Source organism: Microtus oregoni, unplaced genomic scaffold (genome assembly GCF_018167655.1).
Source record: "Microtus oregoni isolate MIOR12 unplaced genomic scaffold, Mior012 000032F_ref0000030, whole genome shotgun sequence".
Classification (NCBI taxonomy): Eukaryota; Metazoa; Chordata; class Mammalia; order Rodentia; family Cricetidae; genus Microtus; species Microtus oregoni.
The window spans coordinates 995336-1008382 of NW_024543091.1; the positions used below are offsets into that span (position 1 = coordinate 995336).

The 13047-nt window shown below is 41.5% G+C and overlaps 1 protein-coding gene across 3 annotated transcripts in view; it reads right to left on the reverse strand.

Annotated features, from left to right (window-relative positions):
* The window catches only part of LOC121466036 (cytochrome b5 reductase 4), a 65803-nt gene that overhangs the window by 41686 nt on the left and 11070 nt on the right, over positions 1–13047 (reverse strand). For all 3 annotated transcript variants that reach the window (XM_041679500.1, XM_041679499.1, XM_041679498.1), the window contains exons 3-4: positions 10692–10792; positions 6846–6927 (exon numbers count right to left, since the gene is read on the reverse strand). In XM_041679500.1, coding sequence (XP_041535434.1) covers positions 6846–6927; positions 10692–10792 — 183 coding nt within the window. The remainder of the gene's footprint in view (positions 1–6845; positions 6928–10691; positions 10793–13047) is intronic.

The window sequence follows — 13047 nt, forward strand, 5'->3', positions numbered from 1 at the left end:
AAAGGTCTGACCCAGCATGGATGATAATATCTCCATGGCTGTGTAGATAGAGCCCCTTTCCCTAGTTCGTTCCCCATCTATGTCCCCTAGCCCTTCTCTGAGACCCCCAAGGCCATGTGTAATTCGGGCAGCACTATACACAACTAGTTGGGAAAGATGGCTGAATTCTCAAGTGAGTAGCATACATGACTCTCCCTGCTCTTCCTTCTAGGAATGAACAATAACAGTTAACAAAGCCCAGCTATGTGATCTTTTCAGAGGACTCTTGAAGATGGCAGTAGTTTGGCTCAGAGAATGGTCCTGTATAACAAATTACCTCCCTTAAATCTAGCACATGTGAGCACACACATATGCACACATAAATACCAAAACCTCACCCAGTGATGGAGGAAGGTCATTGGCTAATAAAGGAACTGCCTTGGCCCATTTTATTGGTTAGAAGATAGGTGGGAGGAGTAAACAGAACAGAACGCTGGGAGGAAGAGGAAGTGAGCTCAGACTCCACAGCTCTCCTCTTGGGAGCAGACGCCTGAGAGAGACACCATGCCCTGCTCCCGGGCAGACACACGCCATGAAGCTCCGACCCAGGATGGACTAGGCTAGAATCTTCCCGGTAAGAGCGGTTCTCACAGATTATTAGGGATGGGTTGATCGGGATATCAGAATTAGCCAGTAAGGGCTAGAGCTAAAGGGCCAAGCAGTGTTTAAATGAATACAGTTTGTGTGTTGTTATTTTGGGCATAAGCTAGCCGGGCAGGCGGCCGGGGTGCTGGGAATGCAGCCCCGCCACCCCTATTTACAACAACCCAGACAATAAGCACTAAGGCAGCAAGAGCCAACTAAGGCAAGACAGCCAAGTGAGCACATGTCTCATCTGGTACAGGCTGCTTCACTAAGTCCGCTTGCCTGTGTTTACACCTTGGAGGCTTTGCTGGCCTGTAAGCTTGCACTTTGCCTGTCTGTCTGAACTGTCTCCATTTTACCTAAAAGGAAATGAAGGCTCCAGAAAAGAACCTTGGACAAACTCTCCACCAATGCCGAGCCTCCACTGGCAGTCAGCCCACTCACCAGCTGTCCTTGGCTGACAAGGCAACATGGCTCCTTGAAGTTAATGGCTCAGCACCTCAATCCCAGCACTTAGGACATACAGGCCAGGAGATCCTCAGCTACACAGCAAGTTTGAGACCAGACTGGGCTAGATGAGATGCTATGCTAAAAATAGCAATAGTAAGAATGACAACAACAACTACTACTACCAATGCACATACAAAAATTTCTCCATTTCAGCACTAGTGATGCTTTGAATTGGATAATTCTCTGTCATGAGAGTCTGTCCTGGGCACTGTGTGCTAGTAGGAGCATCCCTGGCCTCTGTCCACAACACCAGCAGCATCCAGGTTAGTTGTAATAATCAAAATGCTTCTAAGTATTGGCAATGTTCCTTGAGGAGGAAAAAAACCCCAATTGATATGCACTGAGAATAAAGAAGCAATGAATTATTCAAAAGTGGACAACATTAGTCAGGCAAACAATTCTGTTGTCCTTAGTAAGTAAGGTACACGTGCCTATAAGCCTCAGCATTTTTACTTTTAAATCAAGATGTTAGGGCAGCTCTAAATTCACATACCTGACAGCCCTGTCCCTCTGAGTGTTCTAGTCTCGGCTTCTAGCTGTTTACTAGAAACTGTTCACTGTTAGGAAGTGGTCACAAAACCTAAATACATAGATGTAAATATGAAAAAAGCAACGAGAGATTAAGACTATTCTGATGGAGGAGGGTCTATGTGTTACTTTCATTGGTTAATAAAGAAACTGCTTTGGCCCTTTGATAGGACAGAAAATTAGGTAGGCGGAGTAAACAGAACAGGATGCTTTGTAGAAGGAAGTGAGGTGAGATACGATGAAGCTCCGGCCCAAGATGGACGCAGGTCAGACATGCTGAATCCTTCCCGATAAGCCACCACTTTGTGGTGCTACATAGATTATTAGAAATGGGTTAAGCAAGATGTGAGAATTAGCCAATAAGAGGTTGAAACTAATGGACCAGGCAGTGTTTAAATGAATACAGTTTGTGTGTTGTTATTTCGGGTGTAAAGTTAGCCGTGCGGGAGCCGGGTGGGACGAAAAGCAGGCCTGCTCACCTCATCACTACACTATTCCTGAGACATACTTTGCCACTGAAAAATATGAGTATTTTTAAATATGGCATTAAAATGTTAAAGTACACTTATGATCTAAAACTGCTCCCCAAAAGAAATATAATACAACTCAAAGCATAATTTAAAATTTTCTAATAACTAAACTAACAAAGTAAAAGCAAGAAATAAACTATATTATATTTAACATTGCACCTGGAATATTACAACTTCACGTGTAATTAATATAACAATTATGAGATACTTCACTTTGACATTTTTTCATACTTGAAGTATGAATAGTTGAAGTACAGTGTGTATTTACAGTACATCTGATTTGGCATGTGAGTTCAATAGCCACACGACTGACAACCATCATGGCAGCCAGAGAGAACGAAGGCAGAACATCACTCATTCTTCATATTTATCAGATAATCTGGTGCCTCTGTGATACAAATTATCAATAAGTGGTCTCTACTCCTTAATTTATTACTAATAAATCTTTCTAAGGCACAATACAATCTACAATACCTTTTAAATAAAGGACTATAATAAACAGCTGAATTCTTGCCTGATCACAGTAAATCTTGCCATGGCTTCGGTTCTGGGTCTGCCAGCTTTGCTGTTTTCATCAGGACCACACTACAATCAATCAAGTAAACTGAGAACTGGAACTGCCTCGTGTGGAAATGCACACAAAATGCCAATTCTGGGACTTTTACATTGGGTTCTGACAGTTTGCCTCATGTAAACAATTTTAGTAGAAGGGATTAGGACATTGTGGATATGAGATGGCAAAGAAGAAAAAGGATGAGGGAATGTAGGAGGTAAATATGAGAATACATTACATGCATGTATGGAAATGTTATGGTGAAATGCTCACTCTGTCATTATGAAAATCCCTGTCTTTGATACTGAAAAAACATCAGTGTAGAAAATTCCTCTTCAGCATCTCTACCACCCCCAACTCCCACTGCAGGTAGTCTCTTCACCTTCTGTCCTCAGCCTCTCTTCCTGTGTCATCCCGGAGTTCTACTATGGGTAACCCGAATGCACCTCCTTGAGAGGCATACAAGCTACTTACTGCTAAAGCCGTTTACTTCTTTCTGGTATATCATTAGATCTTTCTCTTTAACTATTTAGTTCCTTTCAACGTTCTGCTCAGTCTACATAATAAGGTACTTGAGGGCTAAAGGGGACCTATGGAACCCCCATCAAAACATCAGAGGCTATTGTCAAGATTGCGGGGTTGCTGTCCACAATCTGATGGCAGGGTCCTGGTGATGAAGACAACACTTACATCATTGAACACAGAGAAGCTGAACCTATGCCCAATTAAAAGCTACTGACTGATCTGTACAGTACAGGAGGACAAAGGTACTCATCAATATCTCCCAGCCATAAGTCGCACAATCCGACAGTCATGTGCCTCCATACATACTGGGGTTATAGTGGAACAAGTGTTACAGAAGTAACTAGCCACTTTTCTATTGAAATTAAGACCCACTCCATGAAGTGGATCCCATACTTGATGCTGCTAAAGTAGCCAAAAACCTGAGACTAAATAGGTCACAAGTGTCAAGGAAAACCTACAGCTATTATTCTGATAAAAGAACATGGCAGGGACTGGAGAGAAGGCTCAGAGGTTAAGAGCATTGCCTGCTCTTCCATAGATCCTGAGTTCAGTTCCCAGCAACCACATGGTGGCTCACAACCATCTGTAATGGGGTCTGGTGCCCTCTTCTGGCCTACAGGCTTACATGTAGATAGAATACAGTATACATAATAAATAAATAAATAAATAAATAAATATTTAAAAAAAAGAACATGGCAATAAAATGACTACTAATGCTATTCTTAAAAAAAACAGAGCCTTGAACCAGTCATCAGAGAAGCTTCTTCTTGCAGTATATAGGAATTAACCAGAAACCCACAACCTGTTAATGGACAGAGAGTGAGGGACTTTGAAGCACTCAGCCCTAAATGAGAAGTCTTTGTCAAGCCCCCTCCCCTAAAGGCTCATGGATGGCTCCAGAGAGACAATGTCTCCAAGACATAACAGGACTGATGCACACGTGAACTCATGGAGACCGGAAGAACACGTGGGACCTGTACAAGTTCAGGTCAGACAGGGTACCAGCACTGTGAGGGGAAGAAAACACAGGACTCTAATCCCAGCGAGGAGCTATCTGCAGCTGGCACACACAGACCATAGAAAACCCAGTTTTCTCCAAAGGAGTGTTACTATGTCTATCAACCACTCTCCAGGGCAGGCCCCATGCCTAGGAGTAGATGACTAACAAAAACAGTCTCCATAGTTTATTTTTTTTTGTTGTTGTTGTTCATGTTTTTGCAGAGTCTTTGTTTTCTGTCTTATTGTTCTTTTTCTTTGATTTTCATCTTGCTTCAGAGAGAGAAAGGGAGGCACACCAAGATGGGTAGGTGGGTGGACAGAGAGGTGGGAAGAATCTGGGGCAGAAAAAAAGATCAAAATATTGTGTATAAAATATTTTTAAGGAAAAAAGTCCCTTTGCTCATAAACATTGCTTTTCTGCGCTGTGAAATTCTTGTCTTTGCCTCCTAATGACTTGTGGTTTCGAATCACTGTCCACTACTACTCCACAAATATTCCTGACCCAAACAGGCTGATTCTTCCACACTGTCACAGACCTGTCAATAACAAGAATGCTTCTTCATAGGAACAAAACCAGCATCACATGCTAGTTCACCTCTAACGACTGCAGAAATACACTGTTATAACTAGGGAAGCAAAGGGTCACAGAAACAGCAGTGGCATTTCTGGCCACCATGGCCACCCACAACACACACACACACACACACACACACACACACACACACACACACGGCTTAGATTCTAGGTGGCTGATAAATTTTGCTTTAGTTAATTCACACAATAACTTTAAAACATTCCTTCATGTATGCAAGTATATGATATATGTGGGTTGCCATGTGTGTACCTGTTGGTATGTGGCCATGGCACACAGGTAGAGGACAGAAGACAGCCTTCGAGTATTGGTCCTGCTGTAAAACCAGGTTAGCTGGGTACAGGCTAGTTAGCCTAGCTCCTGTCCCAGTCTCTGATCTCCTTGTAGGAGCAATCTGGGATTACAGATGCTGCACACCTACCTGCAGCTTTTACTTGGATTCTGGGGATCTGAAAGCAAGAAAATACATGCAATCTGTGAAGAGGTGCATTGCCTCCTATGCTATACTAAGAACCCTAAAATTCTTTCTTGTAATTCCATCACAACCAGTTTCTCCCCTGTTTTCATATAAATCCTTGATAGTACTTAAGTGGGAGATAAACCTAAGCTGAAGAGCTCCTGGCCTCCTTGCTGGGCTGGAAGCACAATGAAGATTTTCTTTTAATAAGAACCAAGTTCTAGAATAATGGCTTTAGTACACACCAGGAAGGGAACCCTCACTACCTTGAGAACTGTGGCCAGATTCTCAGAGGAAAATTCTTTGTTTTCCCTTAACACCCTATAAAAAAGGCCACGACAGACAAGACAATCCAGCATCTCCCTTTGCTGTTAAATACGCTTTTCATTAAAGAGCAGGCCATAAACGGGGGCTCAGTTCCAACTTTGCTTCTTACAGATCTAAGTACCTGTCTTTTATCCTATGTTATCATGAGTGTTCCTGTGTATATCTAAAACCCAAGGACCTACACAGGAGTTTACTGAGAGAAACTTTCAGCAATAAGGTGTCGAATTATAAAACTCATTGAACTAACTAGTTGAAGACTCTGCTTGAACAGACCAATCCGCTCTGAATTTAAGAGTCATGAGTCACTAAAAAAAATGACTATACCCCTTCACAGAAAGGGGTTATAGGAAGTAATTCTGCCACTGCAATTCCATTCAAAGTCCCAGAGGGTGCTCTTCTGAAAGAGATCAGGAAGATCTGACCTTGAACAGCAGCTGTAGGAGAGCTCTAACTCAGAGGTAACTATATTTTAAAAGAAGCTTACCCAAGAATGGGACTACACAGGTGAGGAGACAAGGAAGATTCACGGTAAACCCAGGGACAAAGACAGGAGGCGACACTGTCCTGTATAACTTCTTATAGTCTTTGACTTCTGAGTCATGTGAGAGCAATCACACCAGGCAAAAGCTGAGCATGGGGCCACACACCTGCCACATCTGTAATCCCAACCTCTCAGAGGCTATGGAAAAAGGATTATGAGTTTGAGTCTAGCCTGGAATAACAGAGTGAGAGGCCAACTCTAAAAAAACTTTAAAAAAATAAACGTAAAACCACTAAACTAAAAAATACTCAGCCAACATCCATAACCAGTACTGCCACTAATCTGGTTATTTAAGGACAGAATGTGAGATTACTGAAAACAAGGAAGCAAATACAGTTTTCCTTCTGATATTTTCTCCTTGCAACTTTCTACAAAATATGTCACATTTTTCGGGGAAAGTCACTATAGAATTCCTTATTTTTCTTTTCTCCATTTCATGTGGTACATGCCTGTGTATGTGTATGTGTGCGCATGTGCATTTTGTTACATGTGTGGGTATGGGGTGAACATGTGTACATGCATGTGAAGGCCCAAGGCTGAATAAAACCTTTAGAGCAGCTATAGCAGAAAGCCAGTAAAAATAGGGAAAATACTGTGACTTATCTAATCCTATTCATTGAAATCCAATTTTATTTTAAAGGCATGGGCTTTTTACTTACCTTTTGGAACAGCAGGCTTCACAGCCATCCTGCCAACCAGGCATTCTTTCAGCATGGATTCATAATTGACCCAACGATGAACCTGGGAGACGAATGGCCGACAAGCAACATGACTCTACCTCCACAAGATGCTCCTATTTTCCCATGAGCCGAGCTAAGCCTTCATACACTGCTCCAAGGCAGACTCATTTAGCCAGCAGCAGACAGAGACTGTTTAGAACGCTATTCTCCAAGTGTTGTCTACAGACCTCTGGGTGTTTCTGACACCATCAAGTGTCCACAAGGGCCCAACAATTTCAAAGGAATACTCAGATATAACCTGCCCTTTTTACTTCTCTGCCATTTGCAAAGTGTTAAAGAATATCCTTCACAGCCAGGTGGTGGTGGCGGCACACTCCTTTATTCCCAGCATTCAGGAGGCAGAAGAAGGCAGATCTTTGCGAGTTCAAGGTCAGCCTGGTCTACAAGAGCTAATTCCAGGACAGGCTCGAGAAACCCTGTCTCGAAAATCAAAAAGGAAAAAAAAAAAAGGATATCCTTCATAATATATGAAAATTATTGTCATATTCTTCCTGTATGATGAAACAGAAAATTCTAACTCAGGCTGTCTGGAACTCACTATGTAATTCAAGCTGCCCTCTAAGGGGGGCTGGAGAGATGGCTCAGAAGTTAAGAGCGTTGCCTCCTCTTCCAAAGGTCCTGAGTTCAATTCCCAGCAACCACATGGTGGCTCACAACCATCTGTAATGGGGTCTGGTGCCCTCTTCTGGCCTTCGGGCATACACACAGACAGAATATTGTATACATAATAAATAAATATTTAAAAAAAAAAGCTGACCTCTAAGTCACAGCCATCCACCCTCCTGCCTCAACCTCCTGGGTGTTAGCATTACAGGTGTACATCACTATGCCAGCAGCATAACACTGTTTAAATTAGCAAAACCCTAAAGAAAATTTAAATTCTTAATTGTAAAAAGGTAAGTAAAGAAAAATACAACATTCAAAAACATCAGTAAAGAAAAACCATTTATTCAGTTATCAATTTATTCAATATAATTATCAATGGTCATGTGTTATTCAAGCGTTAAAATAATTAGGTCAAATAATACTGTTAACAGAATCTTAATAATCCTGAGGAAATAACACTAAAAAGCAAATACACTACAAAGTAGAAATTAACTTATTATTACTTGAAACTAAGTTTGATTTGCAATTACAGTAGACACACTACTGTATGTAAACCTGCCTTTGGGAGTGTGAGAATGGGGGTGATTTCAGCAAACAGGTATAGGAGACAGAGACCCAAGGAGGCAAGGGCACACAGCTTGTTGATCACAGGACTCTAAATTAGCAGACACTTAGGTATGTTCAAGGTAGAATATTTACTCTGACATACTATTCTATTTTAGGGTCTCTAAGATCAGTCAGATGACTAGATTTATTTCACTAGTAACGACCATCTAAGGGCTGACAAAGCAGGGTGCTGCTCAGACAATCATCTTTAAGAATATATTTGTAGCCGGGCGGTGGTGGCGCACGCCTTTAATCCCAGCACTCGGGAGGCAGAGGCAGGTGGATCTCTGTGAGTTCGAGACCAGCCTGGTCTACAAGAGCTAGTTCCAGGACAGGCTCCAAAACCACAGAGAAACCCTGTCTCGAAAAAAAAAAAAAAAAAAAAAAAAAAACCAAGAATATATTTGTCATGTACCCAAACTGGACCTGAACAGAAAGCAATCTGGTTAGTACTAAAGTGCCAGGGCTAGAAACAGCACTGGGGACTTGAGTGGAAGGAAAGGGTGCAGGCTAATGAGAGAATCTGGCCAGTGACCACAAACTGAGCCAGGATGGGAAACGACTACTCAGGAGCTCAGCCCCTGTCTGTGGTCACAGGCACCAGGGAACACAGGGGGAAAGGAAGCCAGTGTGATTGTCAGTGACTGAGCCGAATCAAACTGGCCTATCAGTTATGTGGAAATGACAAAAAAAAAAAAAAAAAAGAGTCAGCAGTGGGACCAAAACTAGAAACAGATAGAGCCAATAAAGATATGAACCAATAAATTCTTTGTACAACTCAAACATGGTGTGTAGGGGAAGTTTTATAGTAAAAGATGCCAGATGTTTCAAGAATACACCAGAAGCTTCTAAAATACAAAACTTTATTTCCACAGTGAGTGAAAGTCATAAATTTTATTGGTTCATTAATGCCAAGGGACGCAGCAATGTGTTAAGTAAAGAACCACCTTCCTTACACGTGTCCCATGTAAACTTGGTGCTGGGGAACATACAGTGTTACTGAGAATCTTCTGCTGAAGAGGGACATTCCATCAGAGAACACAGGGAGAGCCAGCAGACAGCTACAGCAGACAAGTTAGGCAAATGGTCCTACACTGACTTTGTTTGCATTGTTAGGAAGTAACAAACAACAGAGAGCAAAGGGAACAGCTCTTAAAGAGCAAGAGGACTCTCCCAAGGGAATGGTAACCCAGTCAATGAGCAAATGCAAACTGGGCAGCACGAGGACAGCACCGGAGCAAACAAGTCCCACAGTAAAGCAGATGCACCAAAGTATTCTTAAACATAAAACAAATTACATTTCTGACAACCTGATCAACAATAACTACCTATAATCTCAGAGATAAAGTATTAAAAATAACAGAAATCAAATTATGTTTGATCAAAACAACCATAAAATAACCCAATCTGAACAGGTATCTTAAATGGTTAAAGCCTAGTATTATATAACAAGGTTATCATTAATATATAAAACGAAATGTGAAACAAAAGCCAGTTACTAAACTTCTACTGACTATTATATCAGAATAACCACTAACAAAATTGATGGTAGTTAACATATTCTATATAACTCTCAAATAGAGGGGAAACTAATGTTCATTTGTAAATTTGGAGGAAAGGATGCTGATATAAACATCTTTTGAGATAATGTAGAACTTCTGCTATTAATTTAGGAAAAGTAAGTTTCCTATTCATTAATCAACTTTATCTATCTTCCTCCAAGAGGTATGGGTCCCACACAGTAACACAGACTGGATGTATAAGACTTCTCTGATGTGGGAGTGATTTCTTTCTAATCTGTTGCTTTCATTGGTTAATTAATAAAGAAACTGCCTAGGCCCATTTGATAGGCCAACCCTTAGGTGGGTGGAGTAAACAGAACAGAATGCTGGGAGAAAGAAAGCTGAGTCAGTGAGTCGCCATGATTCTCCCACTCCAGACAGATGCAGGTTAAGATCTTTCCTGGAAAGCCAGCTCGTGGGCTACACTGATTATTAAAAATGGGTTAGATCGATATGTAAGAGCTAGCCAATAAGAAACTGGAACTAATGGGCCAGGCAGTGTTTAAAAGAATAGAGTTTCCGTGTAATTATTTCGGGTAAAGCTAGCCGTGCGGGCGGCCGGGTGGCGGGAAGCACCCCGCCGCTCCTATTACAACACTTCCCCATGAGGAAAAAGCAAGAATGCTGTATGTTAACTAAAAAAATTAATTAAATTAAAAAAACAAACGAAAGTGATCAGTAACAGCAGGTCCAGCTTCCCTCCTCCCACTGGTGGTGTTTTCTATAAGTCAATTACTGTCATTACCAAAATAAATCAATGTGAGTGCAAGTCTTGCTGGCAGAGGATTCAAAGTACATGTCATATACTTGAAACCATCTTCAGAATTTTGACACAGTTGATTTCAAAAATCACACAGTTTCTACCTGTGAACATCTGCCTGCATTTCAAAATTCAAGCTTACCTATCTCAAATGAATGCCAGCGTTTCTTCCTATAAATATGCCACTGCTAACCCTTGCATTCAAGGCTCTGACTACCTGTAGAAACTTACCTCATTAAAAAGATCCGTTCCATCTGCTCCTGCTGCTCTCATCAGCTCATCCTCCCCGCCAGGATGATACTCCATATAGGGGCTGACATTGTAAACAAGCCCTGCACCAAAGCAAGCAGAAATAATATCCAAATGACTTCCTAAAAATTATAAAACCTATAAATACTCCCAGTATTCCATTTAGGAGCTCATATTTTCAAAGTCTCATGAACTGTAAATTCTGGAATTTCTCCACTCTAGCAAGCCAGCTAATTAACCTGCCAGTTTCCTGGTCTCTTCTAAACAACAGGGGACTTGTTGGTTAAAGCATGAAAGTTTAATATATTGATACCTGCACTAGAAAAGCAACATTTACACCAGTTCCTTGAGCCCCAATTCCTACAGAGCTATGTGCAACAGGCCTAGTGGACCTGCACACTCCCATTCCTCCAGGAGAGGAACATGGACTTTAGGAAACTCAGGTCCTTCTGATGTGGGAGAGTCTTCTGTTTTGTGTTGACTTCATTGGTTAATAAAGAAACTGCCTTGGCCCTTTAATAGGACAGAAAATTAGGTAGGCCGAGTAAACAGACAGAATGCTGGGAGAAAGAAGCCGAGTCAGTCAGTCGCCATGATTCTCCGACCCCAGACGGATGTAGGCTAGAATCCTTCCTGGTAAGACACCATCTCATGGTGCTACACAGATTATTAGAAATGGGTTAATCAAGATGTGAAAATTAGCCAATAAGAGGCTACAGATAATGGGCCAGGCAGTGCTTAAAAGAATACAGTTTCCGTGTAATTATTTCGGGTAAAGCTAGTCCGGGAGCTGAGAGGTGGGAAGTGGCCCGCAGCTCTCACTACATCCTTCCTAACTGCCAGCGAGAGTGCCTGCTCTCTGCTCTGGAGGGAGACATGATCTTTATTAAGTTGACCCACGAGTAACCCATTTTTGTTACTAACCAGGTTTTTTCAGCATTCAAGCATCCACGAAAATATTGTCCAGAACAGTCTCTGCTCACAAAACATAAAGAAATGCAAAAGACCACACAGAATTGCTTCCCAACACACGCACACACACACACACAAAAAAAAAACTCATGACTTTTGAATGTACACACACACACACTCCACAAAAATAAAATTTCACTGCACTGCCGTCTACTGCCCTGGTGGAAATGTGATGAGGACGACGGATTTCTTCTTCACGAGTCAGATCTTCACTAAGGCTAAGCACCGATGAGCACTCGGCCTGCTCTGTAAAGGAAGGCCTGCCTCATCTCTGCAGCAATAAAGGTTTCCAGACCTTCATTTTTTGACCATCCCCAAACATTTATTTAATCTATGCATGCATTCAACTACATTTTTATCTTTTAAAATAGACGAACAGGGAACAAAGCAGGAAATGCTGACTGGAGGGAGGCCTCATCAAGGAAGCAAACTTTCTATATCTGCACCAGAAAACTAACAGCAGACAAATTCACCTGTAAACAGTTTAAAGGCGCAAGCAGAATTGTTTTTGTTTGAATATTTAAAACTCATTCCTCATGCAGGAAGACTTCCATACATTTAAATAACCCAAACTCCTGAAATGATTATTCAATATATTCATCCTGGAGGTAGAGGAGGCTGTTGTAAATCCTGGAGGTAGTTACCAAAAAAAGTTATGTGGCTTTCTACTTTAGGACATAACTTACAATCTAGAGTTCAGTACAAAATTACAGAGGCAAACACTAAAGGCGGTGAATTCATAGAGAATCCTGCAGTCCATCACATTTAGGAAGATAATGCTTCAAAATCCACAGTTAAGAAATATAGAGGTAATAGGATCAAAATCACCTCCAGTAGGATTTTTAAGACACAGGATGTTCCTAGACAAATTTCAAACTTTCTGGGCAACCAAGTCTTGGTCAGAGTACTGAAAACCAACGTGTCCACCAGACATGGTCCTCCATGCGTGAGTTTCACATGTTTCAACAGCCAGCTTTTCTTTCAAACACCTTTAATAACAGCTTTGTCAGTACATTCGACATACCCATGTGTTCTCCACGGCCCCGCAGACCTTCATGTTTACAACCTTCTTGACTCTGCCTTCTTTCTGACAGACCAGGACCACTCTGTGAATCTGAGAACCTCCCATCTTCTTCAGATGGACAAAGCTGGGGATGTTTACAGAACCCATCTCCAAGAGCAGTGAAGACTGTTAGTGTTTTGTTGGTCTAAGACATAAAAGCCAATCACACTTGGCAATGTATTAGTAATTTGCTAATTAGGAAAGAAACCAGTTATCTCCTTTGATACAGAGAATTATTCCCAACCTATCTTGTCTTCTTTTAAAAGGCATTTCCTAACAATAAAACAAACAAACAAAAACAAC